Genomic DNA, 20,177 nt, shown 5'->3' with positions numbered 1-20,177 from the left:
CTGTCTTTGTATAACAGAACAAAGTTGAGCCACTTTTCGTTATTTAAAGGTAGGTTTCAAAGTATTTTTGTCTTACTTGGCCTCACTCCTGTTACTTTAATACAAACAGATAGAAAATGAAAATACATTTGGGTCAGGGATTTGAAATCTTAGTGTACTTTATAAAACACATGTACACACAAAAAAAAATATGGCTAGACTTCCTTTACTTCCTTGTGGGGTTTGGAACCCGATTCTGTGTTATCTAGACAATGCACATTCCTCTTGTCTTCATGAAGCTTTGTCTGTAAAATTCACATTGAGGAGACTGAAAATACTCTGAGAGTGCTGCTGGCCATCTTGTCACAGGGATCAGCTTCACGTGGGCTTGGGTGACGTGGCCGTAAAAATCCAGCTGAACGAGCGTTTCTGTGGATGTTGCTACTGCTGGCGCTGCAACAATGGCAGCAGATACCTTCTGTCCTGCACTTTCACGTTCTTCACTGCAGTGTTACTGGTTAAGATCTCAGTTTACAACAAGAAAAAAGAAAAATAATGCACAATCTTAACTGTGTGTGAGGCTGAGAGATGCTGAATGGAATCAGCAGTCCCCTCTTGGTCTGATTTGTGCTTAAGGCTTTGTAAACTCTGCAGTCTTAAGCAACTGATGTTTCTTTCACATGGATGTATCTTGGACCACGGTAAAATACAGCTGAAAAATTATGCTTTTGGTGTTAATCAGAACAATCTTCTGTGCACATATCTTCTCCCCACCAAAGCCTTCCTGGTTTATTTTAGGTCATCCAGAAATATGTTTTATAATGGTCTCAATTGTGGATACTCTGTTGTGTTAGAGAACTAAATGCAAATATTTGCTGCCTTAGCCAGGTTTTTTTTTTTTTTGTGAAAAGCAGTGGTAGTGCGTTTTTTGCTTTGTTTGAAATGTTACACTGAATGTTTTGTAGGAAGTTTTTTTTTTACTGTGTTATCAATAAAGTTAAAGTGTGATTCGTAGTGGGGTTTTGCTGTTTGTGGTTTTTTTTTTGTCTGTGGCATTCTAAATTATCCTGTCAGTAGTTGAATAGTTGCATTCCTCTCTCTTCTTCCTTCCTGCCCCCAGTTTAACATCCTTTTGAGATTCTCAAATGGTCAGGTTTTTGAAATATGCGATGTGTGATATGTGATGGAGATTTCTGTACATTGAGGCATTACAGCCCTGTGTTTAAGACAGATGCACAATTAATCTCATCCTCTACTTCAGGCAAGCAGGGTTTGTTTTTTAGAAGAGTATGCTGATTATGCAATGAATGTAATTTTCAGTAACTTAATAGGTTGACTGAAGGGCAATTTTTTGGATATAAAAAAACCTGACCACCATGTTTCCTGAACTATTTGAAACTTAAACAGCTTCAGGCTTTCCATTTCACAGGAGACTTCAGGCCTTTTTCAAAGTTCAAGAATCACATGGCTGGAAGGGGCCTGGAGACATCAGCTCTGTTCAGCTCAGAGGATCGAACATCCCTACGTTATTCCTGGTATTTAACCAGCCTGGCAGGACTATCTGTGATGTGATTTCTGTGCTGTCTCTAGGCAGTATGTTCCAGTATTTAATTGTCCAATGCTTCCTAAATGTCAAATGTGAACGGCCCTTGCCATGCTTTAAACTTTAATTTGGTTCTCAAACATCCATAGTAAGACAAGTCTCTGTTTGCACCAGCTTTTTCCATGCCTGAAAGGTTACATTTCCCTTTGTTTTCTGTTTAAAAAGTGACCCCCAATTCTCTCAGCTATTTTATGCAGGCCTCTCATCATCCTTTCTCCTACCTGTGGGGACCCTCGTGTGTTTCTAGAAATGCAGAGCTCAGAGCTGGACACAGAAGCCTCCAAGCTTGACACCTTACACTACCTTATGTCTTCAGTACTTTTTTGTTTGGTTGAGTTTTTGCAACATCATTCATGAGCTTGTGTTCTCACACGTGTAGCGATATAGAAACTTTCTGTAGAAGGACATAAAGAAATTTGATTTAAGATGTGAGTAACCTCATACATGAGGTTATCCTTACATTGTAAGGATAATTGTATATCTTGCATTTTTATTTTTGTGACACTGTTTTCTGCTTAATCTGCCAGACTGTATCCTGTTGCAGAAATGAACTGAATTGGCTTACTATGATTCTCTTCTTGGCAAATCCCATGTTAAATACTAGTTCTCCTTAAGTAGTTTGTACCAGTGTTTTTCTGGGAAATGAAGTGAAACTCATGTCTGCAATTCCCTGGGATTTCTTCCCTCCTCCCCAGTTTCAAGATAGGTTTATCAATTCTTGGTCCTTTGTTTTGTCACATGTTCCCCACAATTTCTTAGGGAGAACCATCTCTGAAAGCCCTGCAGACAGCTTTCTAGCTTCACAACTGCGGCGACTGATCTGTAGAATGCTTTTTATCTAATGGTTCTCTAATACAGCCTTTCCTGCTTCCAGCTTACGACTGTAACCCCACACACCTGGTATTGTGGTGACCACCTCACTTGATGAGTGACACAATGTGATGCTGTCAGCATTATTTGGAAGCTCGCTATCATTTGTTGATCAGGTGTTGCCTTTTTATACAAACCAGATTTTCTTGTTACCTTGATATATTGCTGTCTTATTTTGTTTTAGCTTCTGACTTTTGTCTTTATGTGCTCATACTTTTCTTATAAATTGTCTGTGGTGGCTTACTTAGTTTCAGCCGACTGAAAAGTCATAATCATGTTTTTATTTCTTTTGAAAGTGCTCGGTACTTACTGTGGTTCCAGGCTCTCTGGAGTTCTGAAATGATCCTGCATCTTTGAGGGCCACTTTTATCTACCTACAGCTGTTTGGAATTGGTCAGTTGTTCAAGCAGAAGCAGCAGCCAGAGTTCTAGTTAGTAAAGGTGGCTAAAGGAAGAGGGGAAAAAAGTTATTTTTGCCACTACTACCAGTTGCAGTAGTGGCAGCCCTTGTGAGTGGGGACCTGTGCTGCAACAAATCAGGTGTAAAACACAGGTGAGGGATCAGGGTATTGCTGAATGAACACAATACCTGAAACAACTGTGGCTCATCTTGGGGAAAGGGAAATGAAAATGGAGGAAGGTTGGAGTGACAGATGGAGGAAGAATAAAAATGCTGGAATACCAAAGGTGAAACAATAATAAAAGGGAAGCAACAGCACCCTTCTAACTTTTATTTCTCTAAACACAAGGCAAATATAATTTTCCATACAAAATCATTTGTTCTTGGAAGATCTGGCTCTGAAAAGGCTCCAAAGTTAGAAGTACATGTGTTATCAGCTACGATCTATGATGTAGTTAATTATAAGCGATATGTATCAACATTTGAAGATTTTCTTTTGATAATATGAACGATAGTGTCCCAAGGAAGACTCTTGAAATGCTTGAGGACAGGTATGATGAAACAAATGTGAACAAGAAAGCAGATTAGATTTGGAGTAACTTATAGGTAGTCCATATGTGGATGAATTGTGAGCAATTGAACAAGTGGGCCTGATTAGTTGCATGATCCATGGAATCTTGTTGCTGTTTGCCCCTGTCATCCAGTGCTGATTTAGAGGTTAAAAGCATCCAGTCCCCATACTCCACTGATGGACCATTATCCTTCAGAGAAAACACAGCATTTTAATCACTGAACTTTCCCAAGACAGATGTACTGTTCTTAACCTGTACGGGTGCAGCACAGGGGGTACAGCTGTGTTGCAGAAAGGAAGTACAGAACTTAGCTGAGCATTGGTTATTCGATGGGAAACCAGTGTATCTGCTGTGGGGTTAGTTAAAGGCATGATACTCAATGAGAGAAGAGGCATCTTAGATCTTGCCCTTGGTATAGACTTGTATGATCTACTACCTTAAATATGTTTCTGCATGTTGCATGTAGGCCTGAACGATCTGGTTATCATCTCTGAAGGTGCTCCCATCAGTGGTCAGCAAAACAAATCCCTAAAAGCAATGAATCCTTTTCTTAAAATTAATCATCTCCTTGAGTGCAGTCCCAACTCACTGTGGCTGCTTTCTCTCATTGCTGCCATCATATCTGAGGTTCTGTAGGGAGTCACACAAACCTTAGACTTGCTTTTTGTGACTCTGCTTGTAAATGCTTTCAGCAGTTCTAATAAACATTTCAACACCTGCACCATGACCATGCAATGTGAGCCTTCCTCTCTATGCGCTTCCTTTGAGTGAAAACGTGATGTAAGAGAGGCAGCCATCCTTTTAGGGAGGATGGGATGTGAAGTGGGAGTTGTCAAGGTCAGACAGCCTGATGGTAGCTGAACACTTTCATATTGTTTCATCTCACTTCTGTTGTAGTAGTTTTTCTCTACCAGGACATCTGCTCCCTTACAGCTGCTAAAGTGACCCTTCGCAGCATATATCAGCATCTTCAAAGTGGAGATTTTGCCAGACCCAAAGGAATCAAGAGCTGAAATGCCACAAAACCCCCACAAAACTATCTGAAAAGTTCACTTAAGATTCTAAGATTTCATTTAAGCTTTGAATTTTCTAAATTTCCTTCTAAAACTATGGAAAAAAACCTCATTAGTTCATTTTTTTTTTCTTTAAAAGTTATGTTCATATAATGTGCAAGTATGAAAGTGTTTTCCAGTGGAACACATGATGTTTCTCAATAAAGACGTTAAAGACAAACATTAAGTGTACAGGTATGAGAAATGGTGAAAACTGTCAAGTAAGACAAGTTGTTTGCTTCTTAACATGAGATTTGATCCTATGTATTAAAAGGATGTATCCATTTATCAGTACAAATCAGATTTAGTTACAGTGTTAGTTAATGCTGATGTATCAACCAAAGGAAAAAAAAAAAAAATCCCCTGAGACCTCCTGTACAGTGTATGTATTTAAATCACAACATGACAGGAAAAGCAGCAGCCCCTCCTGTACTCTGTGAGAATTCTGTATCTAGCAAAGAGCAGATGGGTAATCTTGTGCTCCCCTACTGACTGTTCACTGACAAGAAAGAAAAAAAAAAATCAGATTCTGTCCCACGCAAAAATGCACACAGACCTTCAGTGGTATGTGTAAAACAAAAACCAACCAAACAAGAATCCCACCACAGGCCTCCTTCAATATTTACGCTTTGTGGTCTCCAGACAATCCCAGATGATGACACTGTGGGCTTTCTTGATGAGACATGAAATACTAATGCACCACACTTCAATCAGGTTATGTCTTTAGTATTTTAATGTGATTATGTATTTAATTAAGCAATGACAGTCCTAGTAAGCTTTATTTGAACTGTTGTTACCTAGGTTCCAGAACTGAGTCCACTCCACACTGCAATTTTAACTGCTCTTGTTTTTGTTTTAGAATCTGACTTCAGGAAGAACAGGGTAAGATTACACCTATACCTTATAACTTGTGTTTTCTGTTCAACATCAAGTAAAGCTTGACCTATTTGAAAATACTTTTGGTCCTGATTTATGCTTGGTCTTCATTTATATTGGTATTAAACTTGAACAGACCTGAACTGTTTTCAAAAGAAAGCTAGGGCGATGTAATAGAAGGCTAAAGCAGCCATGAGCATGCTTTCTAACAGCCTCTTGGGACCCAAAATGTGAGAAAAAGCAACCATGTTTTAACTCTGCCCTTATCCAGTATCTATTTCTGTGACCAGAACAGCAACAGAGACAGAAAGTGCTCAGTTCTAGGACTTGGCCTGTCTTTGTGAGCTGTACTATGACTCGACTGAGGCTGCTGAGAAAAATTAACCAACAAGGAGAGCTGAAAGCAGGGGGTGGGGGGGGCTGGGGTTGCACTAAGCAAGCAGTGCCCCCTTTCTCTCTGTGCCTGTGCTCCTTGTTCCTTTTGCCCTCAGCAGGAAGAAGCCCTCCATTTCTTCCCTGAGCTTGCACTTGTGTTTCTCCCCCCCCATTTCACTAAGTCATCCTGAAAGTCCTCTCATGAGCCTCCTGCAGCAGAAACTGTAAAAATAAAAAGAGAGAAACTCTTCTCCTGCCTGAGATGGTGATCTATTGAATTCCCCTGCTGCTAAGATACTATCTGCTTTGAGCTACTTCTGTATTTTCTGCAGCATGACCTGACTCAACCCGTATCTATCAATCAGCAAATAAAGCCTAAGGTTGGGAAGAGGGGGAAAAAAAAAAGTAAGTGAAATTTAACCCAACATTTATGCTAAGTAGCAAATCAGTGTGAACTATCAGTAAGAACAGAAAGGAAATAAGAATTTTGTATAATTTGTTGGTGCTAACATGTTCTGGGATTTAAATACTAAATCCTGCTGTTTCAGTGCATGATACTGAATAACCTTTTTTTTCCCCCGAAACAACTGAAACTGATTAATTGAATTTATTTCTGAAAACACCATACCTCTATATTTCATGTCTGTGACTTCTGAAAACTTGAATAGAATGGTATAAACAGAGTATTTGAAATACTCTATCAGTATGCAAAACTACATCAGTCATCTCTACAGCAGCACAAGATTATGATAAAATAAAATGATGAAACAAAGCACCAGGGTGAACTTTGTCCACAGGGAAGCCTTTTTAAGTGATCCAGTGTCAGCAAATTGCTTACTAATGTGTTGACTTATGGCAGCCCTCAAAAGTAAAATGAAAAGGCTGGAATTTACAGCGTATCAATGAATCAGTTGATAAGCTTTTACTGGTTTAATATCCTCCTAGTTTTGCTGCTTGGAGCCACTTCAAGTTAGCAACAGAATGTTTACCATCTCCATGTGATAAAGGAAGTCAAATGACTAAACAAATTCCAGGACCATTATAGTGTTTGGTGAGATTTAAATTAAAATCGTTGGGAGAAATCATGTGGAGGGGGAAGGAAGAAAATCAAGTCAGCTACGTCTTTTCACAATGACTTACCTTGCTTCCTAAACAATGGCAAGATTTTTAGCAAACCTGGAGATAATGTAATGCATTTGAAAAGATTTAATTGCACCAATAAAAGACTATGCCACAATTAAACGACATACAGAAGTGACATTTATAGGTAGGATCAAAGAAGTTCACTACCTAACATGCTGAAGCAACACCCTGCTTTCTGTGTATAGTAGTGCTGAAAAGTAGCTTCCTTTGCTTTCAGTGACCTTTCTTATCTGCTTTGATCTAGATTATTAAAAATTTTAATGGTAGGTGTAGTAAGGGCTACTGCAGCAGTCTGAAACAAGTAATATGTGTTCTTCCTAGTACTAATATTTCAGACCTTGTTTTTATTTTGAGATATTTATTTAAGAGTATGAAACTTGACATTTAACCTTTGGGATCCTTCCAGAGGAGGTAAGCTATTAAAAATTTGATTTTTTTTTTTTTCCCCCATTGTAATACTGTTTGATTATGCTAATGTTTAGTGAGTGACATTTTAAAAGCACAGCACAAGTTGGAGAGGCAAAATTTATTTTATAAAAGGTTTTTAGCATCTGGAAATGAATAGCTCTCTGCAAAAAAAATTAAGTGTTTTCATTAACCAATGCTTACAAGTATAAGAGCTAGCAGTTGGAAAACTCACCTACGGGTCCCACTTGAAAGCTGCTAAGAAAAATAAGTATTTATCCTTTAATTGTAATTGGTACTGAGTTAATTTAAACCTGGCTAATCAATACGAGGAGACTTTATAAATTTATTCTTAATAGAAGGTGAAAAAGTAGGGCCCATTTTGTTCCCTGCAAAATCCTGAGGTGTTGCATATAAGAATGATTTCCTAATGCTGTGAACTATACACAGAAATTGTGTTAAATTAAGGCCTTCCCATGGCTTATAATCGTATGATGAAATGTGGGCAGTCCATTAGGCTTTCTCCCTAAAACAGGTAGCTAAGAGCAGGGCCCTAAAAGCTAGCCCGTGTAGGTAGGTTGGTAGACGCTGCTGTAGCCATCTGAAGTTTGGTGAGAGAAATTTTAATAAATGCCACTCAGCTGCAACTTTCAGCAGATTTAGTTCCCGTTACTGAGACTCCGTTTACAGCGAAGCATGGTATTTTGAGCCCACAGAAAACTGACAGCCTTACTGAGAGCAAGACATACGACTGTTTCCCCAGTCTTCCATGAAGAAACATCTAAGTGTTTCTGTTGTCTGTCCTCATCGTGCTACTTGTGGACAGTCAAAGTACACTGAAGGATTTGCTTCTTCCAAACGTTTTTGAGCACTTTCAAGTGTAACACTAGCTTTCTTCAGTTAGCTCCATATTCATTGTCTCTGTTACAGTGAAGGACTCTGCACTGATTACAGAGGTAGCATAGCAACCAGCCAGCTGTCTCAGCGCTGAGGCTGAGGACAGCATGTCCTCTCTCCCTTGCTGTTGCCACCACAGAAGCAGAACAGTTTTGTTGCAACTGCAAGATCCCCTCTAGGGTACCAGTCTCACTGTCACTCCTAGATGCGTCATATAGGGAGAGAGGGTCTTTGCCCCCAAAGCTCTCCTAACATGAGAAATAACGACAGACAGTAACAAGCCTTTTTCTGCAAGCACTTTTCTGTTTAATTAAAGCAGTGATTTAACAAAACCCAAACAACCGATTTAAGTATTGGTGTAAACCTACACTGGTTTAGCTTGTGACTTGGGTAAGAGTATTTTCCTGGTTGCCCACACGAGCTCCGTTTAAGTGGCTCTCTCGTGTGGCTTTGTTAAGCTCTGCTAACCCGGCTGTTTGGTAACCCGGAGTGGAAGATGGCTTCTCTCGCTCCCTGAGGGATGGCTGGTAATCGCTGAGGATGTGTCATTGCAGTTTTTGTTGCTGCAAAGCTGAGCTGGGCTGGCTGTTGCTGAACTGGGGGAAGACTGGAAGCTGGCAAAGGAGAACTTGAGAATTGCACAGGGACTCCGCCACAGCTGTGTGCTTAAAGGCAAGCAGGGTTCGTTGCAAAATGCTTGCACCTGCCTTGGCCTCACTTGTAGGGGGTCAGGACCCTAATTTACTACAGTCTGCCTTGCATCTGAGCAGAAGTTAGAGAAGGGCAAAGCTGTGGAGTGGAATGATCCAGTTCAGTGTCCAGTGAGGGAACAATGACAGTAAAAAGATGTTATGATTGTTTATGGATTTGTTTTTCCCTGTACAATACCCCCTTCATGTAATTCTGTAGGAAAACAGGTTACTGTGATGTATCAAAAGAGAAGGGAAATACAGAGCCTCACAAAAAGCCCCACAATTGTTGGCCTAGACAAAAGGCAGGCCTTAAAATTAAATATTTAAATTATTTTCCTTACTTCTATGTTGTGAGGAGGATGGAGTGAACAGACTAACAAAACAACCGAGTGCCTCCAGTGCTGCCTGTTTGGTATGAATGAAAAAGAATAAATGAAAAGGTAGAGAGCTGATATTCAGGAGTTTGGATTTAAGGGAGCTGAATCAGACCAAAGAAACAGACGAGGAAGCAAATGCACCATACCTTTTCGCAAATAATTGCTTTCTTAATTTGCTATCTTTAGAAGGCATTGTTTTTCTCAAGTTTTTATACCATTTTCTAGCAATATATCCCCTCCAGGAAGATAGAATTCTATAATACACAATTTTGCTTGAGAAGAGGGAACTCACATTTCTATAATTTTACTATATATATGAAACAATCGTTTGATGCTTTTTAAAAAACTTTAACTTTTGTAGTGCTTTCATTTTGTCTACTTTCTTATTAAAGTTTTAACACATTTGGAACATTATTTGGAAATAAATATTGTCCAGTGACAACACCTGTAGCAGAAGTAAGGCTTACCTAACAGAGCACTGTATTTTAAACAGGCATGCCCCATCATGTGTTACTTGGGTCTGATACTGCTCTTTTCTACACATAGGACAGGACTTTTTACCTGTAAATTTTTCAAAGGCTTTCAAGGCATGCCTGAAAAAATAATTGCAGTTACTAACAATATATTTCGTATCACTGGAACAGATGAAACAGGATAGATTACAGAATGTAAAAACAGGTTACTCATCAATCCATGAACACTCCACAAGATGCGTATTTTTATAATTAAAATGTTAAGTGAATTTTGTACATCTCAATATATTTGCATGAAATTTCATGAATTAAACTATTCCTGCTTAGTATACAAATGTATAGCTCGGTTACAAACTATGTTTTCCCATATGGTTTTTAAAAAGGCAATAAAATGGAATAAAGTGCTTCATCATAAAATAGCCTTAAATTATATTTCTAACCATTAAAATCTAGAATCAAAATTACTTTTCAAGATGATTACATTTAATTCATTAAGATATTCACTTAAGTAGTTTAATTAAAATACTCATGTATTATGTGCTTTAATAGTTACATAAAAATGTACTCACTTTATGGAATACATGCGAACATGAAAGCAGCACCTGTTTTTCAAAGGAAAAAAAAACAAAACAAGAACTCTGACTTTAAACCATTCTAAAAGCTGAAAAGTAAAAAAAGCTGACAAGAAAAATTGTGCCTGCCTAAAAGGTCATCAGTTTCTTTCTGTTACTACTGCAGTCTTTCCAGTGAAAATAAAATCAGTCTTCTATAGAAATTTCTTAATATGTTATGTCTTAAACCAATATGTGAATTTTGTGTTAACAACACATGGAGTGGCAGAAAGCAAGCAATGCCAACTGCTGCTGACTGGAGGAAAAGATTATAAAACAAGTACTTCAGCTGAAACCTGATTTATTTTTTTCTCTTTCCTGCACAGAGACGTTAAATTTTAAGAAGTGATATACATCAAATTCAGCATTTCACACATACAAAAAAACAAAAGGGAAAGCATGTTCACAGGCTACAAGAAAACTTCACCTTTATCTGACCTAAATTCCCACAAATGCTGATGATCTCCATCTTGACAAAAGATATAGAGTTGGACAAAAAAGGCAGTTGGCTCTTAGAGGAAGGAAAAACCGGGAAAGGAGTGAAAACCAGAACAAGTAGTGTGCACTATTGAGCTGGCAAACACAAAAGGATTAGTGGCTAGCAGCCAGCTGAAGGGAAAGCTTTCAGATACAGTGGCTTTTTTCCCTTGAGGGAAAAGCTAAGGAAACACTGAGGACAAAAAGAATTCCAGAGGCATTTCCCTTTTTGTGCCAAATCTGAAGTAACCTTTTAAATGAGTGCTGTCTTTTGCTCTCTCTTGTCAGGCTTTAGACTTTCAGGGTAGCCAGAAATTGGCAGAATGGTCTTTTGCCAGACCCATCCCACCTGTCTCTGGACAATTGTACACCTTCAGTTAATGCTGATGTAAAAGCAAGCAAAAGCCGTGTATCTAAGGGTATTGAAAGACCTTGGTTCACATCACAGACTTGGCTGTCAAAAGTCTTCAAGAAAAATTAAAAGGTAGAACAGACAGGAAAAAAATCACCCTAAAATGCACTGTGGAAAGAAACTTGCAAGAGTTGGGATAATTCTTCTAATGATCATCATCACCTCTCTGAAGCAGCACTCCAGTCAGTCGCTTGTCCCTTTTGCTTAATATTTTCAGGTTGATAGATGAGAGAATCTAATACAGCATGATGTATTTATGCCTATGCTACACACGTGCATTGAATAAAGCCATCAAGGTAAAATGCAGGCATTTCTTCAGGTAACCTAAGGAAGTGACGGACTGGTATGAGGAGTACACCTACTTCAATTTTCCAAACAGAAGTAACTATTGAAGTAAACTGCAATTAAGAAAAACTTGTGAAAAAAACAAAATATATCTTAAATGGTATAATTAGTGAATATTTACCATTCTGATGAATGAAGGCTAGGGTTGTATCTAACAGGAGTTGAAATGAAGCGGAAAAGAGCCAATACCTGCTTTGCAAGAGCAGATAAAAAGGCTGATTACCTTCTCCTCTACTATCATAACTTCAGAAGTGAGCAAACACCACCAACCTTTCTGTCATGTCCAACATACCTTCAGAGTTGGTCACTGATAGCTGGGTCCAGCTATGAAATGCTAAATGGTGCCTTACAGTAGAATTTTTCCTTCCTTTCTTCCTCCAGCCAATGATTTTTAGCATAACTCTGGAAAAGAAAATTAAATACAATTGTGTAGTCCACATAATGATACAGTCAGACATGTACCTGATGTTGAAGTGCAAATTCTTCCCTGCATGTTGCACAAGGCTGTGTGGAGTCTCCATGCTGTCTGGATCTCTGCTTTATTTTTACCCATTCTTCAGCAGTTAGTGGCAAGGAAGGAGGCTCAATTAGGCCTGACTTCTGAGCTGTAGACAGTAACAACAACAAATCACTGAATAAAACCCACTGGCAGATGCAGACAATGGATTTTCTTCATGTGAAATTCATCAATGATGCACTTATTTAAAAATACTTTATACAGATACTTCACGTAAGTCTATCACCAGGCAAACAACTGGCAGGCAAAGTACTTCGTACTATTAATTAGCTATTCAGTAATTGTTAGAACCTCTTTTACATACAGGATTTATATAGGAATTTTTTTTTAAATGTAAACTTTTATTTGCTGAGTAATTTGAATTTATTTTGATACTTTTTCACAGCCATTAAGATAGGGATTATTAATTAGACAATGTGACAGTGCACAGTAATGTAATTTCCAATCATCACTATAAACAAAATCTCTGTTAGAATTCATTTGTGAAGGTTTCTTCAACATTGCATTCTTGTATTCTTAAAACAACCAAAAAATGAATAAAGTTGTGTAATAAAAAATTGTTGCTAGTGCATAATACTGAAGTGTAATGAGACTGTGATGGATGCAAGAGAAATAAAGAGCATAAAGAAACAAAGAGAAGGAGACGAGACAGCAGTGATAGCATCACTGTGATAGATGAGCTTGTTGATCTCAAACGATAACTGAAGTACCTTGCTGCATGTCCACGTGAAATCCCTGCCTCTCAAAGAAAGAATCAGTGAAAATACTTAGAATATTCCCCGCTGCCCACAAATGGCAGATACAAGTGCAATGTCAGTATCTCAGTAGTAAAAAAAGATGCTAGTAGGTACAGCAAAGAATAGGTGTTTGTCATCTTTGAAGACCAGAGGAAGCAGCTTGTGTGGACTGCCCAAAGTCAATGAAAGAACGTCCAAGGTATGTGTAACAAGCCAATAACATGAGTCCGCGATGAAGCCTCAATGGTATTTGCTAAAACCAGAAAGGAAAAGGGACGTGTGATAGTTAGAATGCGAGCTGATGACAGCTAGATGAGAGTTTCAGTTCTAAATAGGAAGGAAAGGGTCAACTCTTTCATTCATACCAATATCTTTGCATAAAGCAGACAGTAGTAAGCAGCACTTATTTGTTCTGTATAAGCTTTCAAAACCCCATCAGAGAGCTTGTGTATCCAAATCCTTTATACTAGTTAGTTATGAAGAGAGAAGGAATCCTAACAAACCAAAGAATGGGGTTTTGGTGATCCACTTGCTCAAGTATCTCATTATTCTACGACAGGATTTGTTAATTTTTGAGATAAATATTCTGCTACTGAGCTCGTCCATCTACAGATGTGTATCGTTAATCATTTAAAATTTGCACAAAATTGTCTTTGATCTGTTTAAAGAACTTTTGTGAGGTACTAAAGGAATTATAAAGAATACTTTCTTCCCTTTAGTTGAACTCTCTGCCTAACCTACTTCCTTGTGAGCTCATGACATCCTTCAAACATAAATCAATTTGATTCCATATCTTAGAACAACAGGATGGCTTTGAGATTTCAAGCTGGGTCAGTTTATGCTTTTGGAACAACGTGGAAAGTGCTTTCTCTACGTATGGCTTGGTTCACATAGACTCCACCTTACTTTTGTAACCCTTGCAAACTACCAAGTCAAAGGCAAGCGATGCGTGTAAACCTAAGTAGCAAAAAAAAATGTGAATCAATGAATGCTGTAGATTACGTCGGCGGTCATACGTGAACCCTGTTTCTATTCCTGAACAACTCGGATACCCAGACACAAATACAGCTCCTCCACACGTGCGGGAGCTCACAGCTCTGCCTGCAGGCTATGGGCTAGAATTCAAACCACTCCGTTTCAAGCAGCAAAGTGCATACGTGTGTGTTTATCCTAATTTCAGAATGTAAAATATACACTGTATTAACATAAAATAGCATTATCTATTATTTTTGGTACAATAAAATGCTTTTAACTGGTACTCTTGATGGTGAAAAATAGTATGAGCTGTAAGGGAAATACGAAGGATCCCACAAACTTTTTAGTCTAAAAACTGGCAGCTGAGTGACAAGGAAGTTTTCCTAACCAGGAGTGCTTTCCTTCTTGACCATTCAACTCTTGAAGAGCATATATTGCGTAGATCAGTGTTTCTGACACAAAAGAAGAACCAAATTATAAAATACATGATAAAAGTTTCAGTAAAAACATACATGAAGTTTCATCTGACAGTAATACCTAAGACTATCAGTGAATGAGTAAGGAAATAAGATCCTCTTTTGATAGTCCAACATACAACAGCGATGGTCTTTATGATGAGAAAAAGTAGATACACAGGGAGTGAACAAGACAACAAACCAGTCACAGCATGAAAGACAGTATCCCAACATAAAAACGCCCGCCCTTGATTTTCTTCCAAGCGCTGTGGTCAGAGACTGTTTTAAGGAAGACAATAGCTTTGTGGAAAGTCTCTTGTATACCCCTAGGGTAAGAAAAAATGCTTATTTAAAACTTTCACAAACGGATGATTAAAGCTGCCAAACAGGAAGAGATTGGCGGCAAAACTTAACTTCTAAATATTATAAACCAGATGGGATATTTGTGAGGGACAGGTTATACAGGTGTTTAGGAGGAAAGCTTTTATACCACACAGTTGATGAAGGAAAACTGGCAGCAGGACACACAAAAAAGGATATGTGGTTGAAGCAAAAGGCTCTATGAAGATATTCTCAAAGCAGCACTTTGAATAAATACAAGCAATGAAAGCCTACATTTATCACAGCTCAAGACATCCAAGAGTTTTCATCCTTATGCATCAAGTTTACAAGCCCAACCCATTTACTGACGCACCCATTTACAACCAAGTGAGTTCTTTATCCTAAAATGAACATTAGAAAAGTGATTACATACGTTAACCTTTAAACTATTATTATTTTATCTTAGGACTCAAGTCCCTATTGAGAAAAATTTAATGATTGAGGCCTGTGAGATTTCGTTTGATCACCCACAAACTCAAGAAGAAAAAGCTGCATTAAATTACATTTTCAAGTTGTTTCACAGCTGTAAGGTTTAAACCACAAAATTCCTACTAAGAAAAGAAAGCTTGACACAAGCATTTTAAAATAACTTGAGACTGTAGGTGAAAATACTAATAGCCAAAACCAGAAAAAATTGCTATTTTTGTAAATCTTTCAGCATATTCTTTCGAATCACTTGCATAAGCATTCACATGGGACATTTCCATGTGATTTAAAGAGAAAATACTTTGTCTTTCTTATAATTGCAGAGAACATGCTCACACTTGGGCTGCATTTTTTCACCATAACCTTTAGCTTCCATAATAACTCATTATTTATATTTGCATTAACCCCAGTACCCCTCTGCTGATTTTTTCCCCCACTGTCCTCTCTTCTCCCAAATTCCTCTTCAAAATGAACCAAAGAAAAAATCCTCCCGTCTTTAGAACTATAACCATGTAAACATAGTAATAATCACCTTGTCTTACTACCTTTGTTCTATCACTTGTTACACTCACTTGCTGTGTATTATCTTAAGTTACCCTCTTAACCTTCAGCTGATTCCAAGAGGCAGATGCCTGTGCTTGTATGGAGCCTCACTGATTTACATGGTTCTCTTTAGAGCTGGGACTACTGTGACAGTTACTATAGCAAAGGCAACACGATCTTCAGAGAAGCCTAAGGGCATTTTTATGAAAAAGAATAAATAAAACAATTATTAGTGATGATGAAAGTTTATTACAATTTGCTTAAAACTGCCAGTTGTGGAGCCAGAAGGTCCTTTAAGAAATGCCTAATCAGGACAATCAAAAAGATGGAGACAAGAAGATGTTAATGGAAAGAATACTGTAGAAACCTTTAGAAAAGGGAATACAAGACTGAAACAGATAGGTGGGAAGCACATTTGGACTTCCAGTCTCTTAAGATGCTCCCTGGCTTTGTTTTTTTAAGCAATGTTGTCTGTCGCTGCTGCACAACTGTATTATTATAATACTATTTAAAAGTAAGTTTTCTCACCAGGCATCATTCCAAACCCTCACATCTGTGACTTTTATCTTGTTGCATGTTTGCTTCTAAATTTGAAAAAGGTATTTAACTACAGGTGTTAATTCTTCCTGGGTTTAGCCCCAGGACCATTGTAAAAACAAACCTTTTTAACTTTGAGTAAAGGTGGGTATATATTAACAAAGAATACATTTAATGCAGCACTAGTAAATGTCTTTTAACTGAATAAAGAATAAACCAAACTGTTTCAAATAGACTTAAAAAAACCCTTTATACTAAAACATTCCCTCAAATAAATACAATGTCAAAATCATTGACGTTTGCTTGAGAATATAAGGTAAAGAAATTAATGAGAGTCAATATACAAAACATTTTTTAAAAAGTGTAAAAGACTTCCCACCACCTAATGAAGAATTCTTCTTCATCAAGATGCACTAGCTTCTTCATTTTTACCTTCATTGTCACAATAATAATATTTTTTAATATGTTTCAGATATAAAAAGACACATTCAAACCACTGATTACAATTCCACTGTTTACCTAATGGCCTAAACTGCTGAATTTTGACAAACTTTAAACCAAGATTTTACATTGTTTAGCATTAAATCATCTTATTGAACAGAAAGCTTAGCTTCCTCATTTTAGTTTATTTTAAATAAAAACAAAAATTCAAAAATCAGAATATAATGGTTTACCTAATGTTAGCTGTGGAAGACTGGGATCAAGAACATACTCCTTTTCTGGATCTTCCTTGTTTTTGTGCTCTTTTTTCTTAGTCCAGTATCTACTACTGCTCTGACCATCTCTTTGTTCACGGGTTTCTAAATGTTCTTGGTATTCCTTGTCCTTGACTTAAAAGGATCTGCTAACGAAAGATCTGGGAGCTGATGACTGTATTATATGATCCTGTAAAGCAACTGCAGAAACTGCTATCATCCCTTGTTTGGAGGAGCGGCCCTAAAAAGAAAAAAAAAAACACCCTTGAAGAATTATTGTTATAAATGACTTAAAAACATATATATTATACTAAATTAAAAGAAATTCTTCTCTTAGCCAATATTTTTGACTTGTCAAAAGCTTTTATACACATGCAACTCCCGTACTTGAAGCCTAACATACAATTACCATAATATGAAATTTAAGATTGATGTTTCTGACACATCCTGTTTCAACTTATAAAAAGTCCAATGAAATATTTGATTTATTATTTATATTAAATAAAATAGCAGTAATTTTAAAGTTTTAATTACTGAACCCATAATTATTATATGGAATAAACTCATTATGGACTATAAAAGTTCAGCATGCCCAAACACATTTTTACTTTGGTATAATTAAAAACAATCCCAAAGGCTAACCTTGCCTTCCAGAACACTTAACATAAACAAGAATATATTGTTTTTATACAGGGAATGGGCTTATCTATCTGTTCCTCTATTTCTCTCCACCCTTCTTTATTTTAAAAGATGTGAAATCATACCTTGTAAAAATCATGACGCTCCATTGATAACATTTAGCTGATTTTACAAGAGTTGTGTGGCTCTACAGACATTTACAAGAACTCGAATATTTCTCAGCAGAAACAACCTCATCAATAGCAGAAAAGAAACCTATGATTTCACTCGTTTTCTCCTAGGCCTATCACGGGAGGCTGCTTAATGTGTAGTCCACGTGCAGAAGTTACCTCTGGATCCATAAACCAAGTGTGCCCCTCTCCTGTCAGCCTCCTCTCACTCCCAGTGGACAGCCCCTGACGTACACAGAATAGCTTAAAAATGGCAGTAATGGCAAATTTAATGCTGAACTGAGGGAAAAAAATCTGGCCGTAGCAACAAACTCCATCGAACTGTTCTGCCAGATTAGTTTATTTTAAGGAAGCCTGTGATACACAGAGTAAGGATGGTGCCAGCCACCCCCCTGGGGCTGAAGCTGCTCCGCTGAGACCTCAACGTCCTGGTGAGGAGGGTGGGAAAACCTGCGCCGTGCTTCGGAAGGGAGGGGAGGCTGGCAGGGGGTGAGGCGGCATCCCTTAACGCTGGCAGTGGCAAACAGCAACCGCCGTTCTGTTTCAATGCATGCCTGTGCCTCCCGCTACCACAGCTGTGTGCTCCCCTGGTTAGGGCTGGACATCGCCTTCTGCTCACCACCATCACCCTTAATGCGGGCCAGCCCTGTCCCTGGGCAGGGTGAGGCCATCACGCCCTGCCAGCCAGGCCACGCGGCCTGGCCACATCATGGCACCTCCGACCTATCTCCTGGCCTTGCACCAGCCCTGTGCCCATGGCCTTGTTGCTCTTTTTTACTCCTCGGCACCTTTTTTTTGTCCCACAGGCCTCACCGCCCTGTGCGCCAGCTGCTGCGGCCTCCACGCCAAGGGCCACATTGTCTGGTGGTGGGTGAGCAGGCGGGAAGGGGCTGCGGGGAAGGGCAATGAGGGGGAGGTGGTTTTTGCCTCTCCTGGCCCTGTCCGGTCCCAACGGCTGTTTGTTGGGACATCCCTGCGAATGACTTGTTGCTGATTTTCCCCAAACATTGATGCTTCACGCTTTCTTGTATCTCATCCTTGCTGGTCAGTGTTTTCCCCTTCAGCTCCTGTGTCTGTGTTGTAACATGGTAGCCCTCCATGTGCATTTTCCCTTGAAGACTATTTTTCACTCTGCATTTTTCAGGTTTTAATGTGTACTTTTAACTTCAGAGCTGTTTTTAACCTGGCAGGTGGTAAGATGAGAGGCAAGCCCTGCAAATACATGGAAGGACTTCCTTCAGCAATGGCCTTTGAGCAGAGCTCTCCAGGTTTTCAGAACCTCCCAGTGATGGTGGCAGGGATGCACAGTCTTAGGCCATTTGCTCCAGTAGCCTCCCTGGTTAGTGCTGAACACTGAGTCACCATTTATGCTGCATTAGCACCAGTTAGCTGTTGAGCTCTGATCCACTGGGGATCAGTTCGGTCATAGAATCATAGAATCATAGAATGGTTAGGGTTGAAAGGGACCTTCAAAGATCATCTAGTCCAACCTCCCTGCAAGGAGCAGGGACATCCCCAACTGGATCATGTTGCTCAGAGCCTCATCCAACCTGGCCTTGTATGTTTCCAGGGATGGGGCATCCACCACCTCTCTGGGCAACCTGTGCCAGTGTTCCATCACCCTCAGTGTAAAAAGTTTTTTCCTAATATCCAATTTAAATCTACCTCCCTCTATTTTGAAACCATTACCCCTAGTCCTGTCATGGGTGGCTCTGGCATAAAAAATACCTGTAGGGTGATTATTTAGGTAATTGTGACTGCACCTCTTCCAAAGCATGGCTGGCTGGGGTGGGGGTTTACATTTCCCCCTCTATTTACTAAAGTCAAGGTGGCCCATTTGAAGTTATGCACCGGTGGCTTTAAATTTTAAGGGAAGCTACATCACTGCCATTCTGGGTGAGCCGTGTTTTTGGCAATTCTGTAGAGACACCATATTTAAAATCTAATTTCTATACAAAGAGGACAGCTGAGTGGTATCCATATGGATCAAACCGAAGATCCTTGTCGCCTTGTGTCCCATCTTTGGCCACGGCAAAAAGCAGACAGCTCAGGGAGACTGTGAGACCAGGGTTAGTGTGCAGCGGCAACTCCTTCAGGGACTTTCCAGGCTTCAGAGTGTGGCTTCCTAAGCCAGAAACACTGCCGTCGTTTGTAATAATCACTGATGTGTTCATCACAGGATCCACAACTGTACGGAGGTATTTTAACCCCTTGTAGGAGTATAGGCTTCCTCTGGCCATTTTCCTGGTTATTCTCACTTGGCGGCCCCTTATATCCCACGTGGAGCGCAGGTACAGAAGCTGCCTCAAGTCCAGGTGTGCCATTTATTTAATCTTTTGAGTTTAAATTGTTGTCAGAGTCCTCAGCTGCTACTGACTTGAGAGATTAATTTTCTTGTGGAGCTGACATTTTCCGAGGAAAAGCAGTGAGTCTGTCCTGAGAGTAATCCTTCGAGCAGCATATAAATGGGGTGATTAAGCCCCTGGATGCACTTCTTCTCTGTAATTATAAGTAATTACTTTAAAGTCAAATCTGCAAATGAGA

At 39.0% G+C, this 20,177-nt stretch overlaps 1 protein-coding gene across 1 annotated transcript; it reads right to left on the bottom strand.

Annotated features, from left to right (window-relative positions):
* Window positions 1-8,545: 8,545 nt before the first annotated feature.
* On the bottom strand, window positions 8,546-19,873 carry RNF32 (ring finger protein 32). The gene is given in 10 exon segments (XM_010130036.2): window positions 8,546-8,705; window positions 9,387-9,494; window positions 9,708-9,820; window positions 9,822-9,833; window positions 10,283-10,315; window positions 12,021-12,163; window positions 16,804-16,869; window positions 16,872-16,996; window positions 16,998-17,065; window positions 19,589-19,873. Coding segments are annotated over 10 exon segments (1,113 nt in total).
* Window positions 19,874-20,177: the final 304 nt, after the last annotated feature.

The sequence above is a fragment of the Chlamydotis macqueenii genome, chromosome 2 (assembly GCF_036417535.1).
Source record: "Chlamydotis macqueenii isolate bChlMac1 chromosome 2, bChlMac1.mat, whole genome shotgun sequence".
NCBI classification, from domain to species: domain Eukaryota; kingdom Metazoa; phylum Chordata; class Aves; order Otidiformes; family Otididae; genus Chlamydotis; species Chlamydotis macqueenii.
The sequence above is the reverse complement of the archived record's forward strand: the minus strand, read 5'-3'. Positions and strand labels throughout refer to the sequence as shown.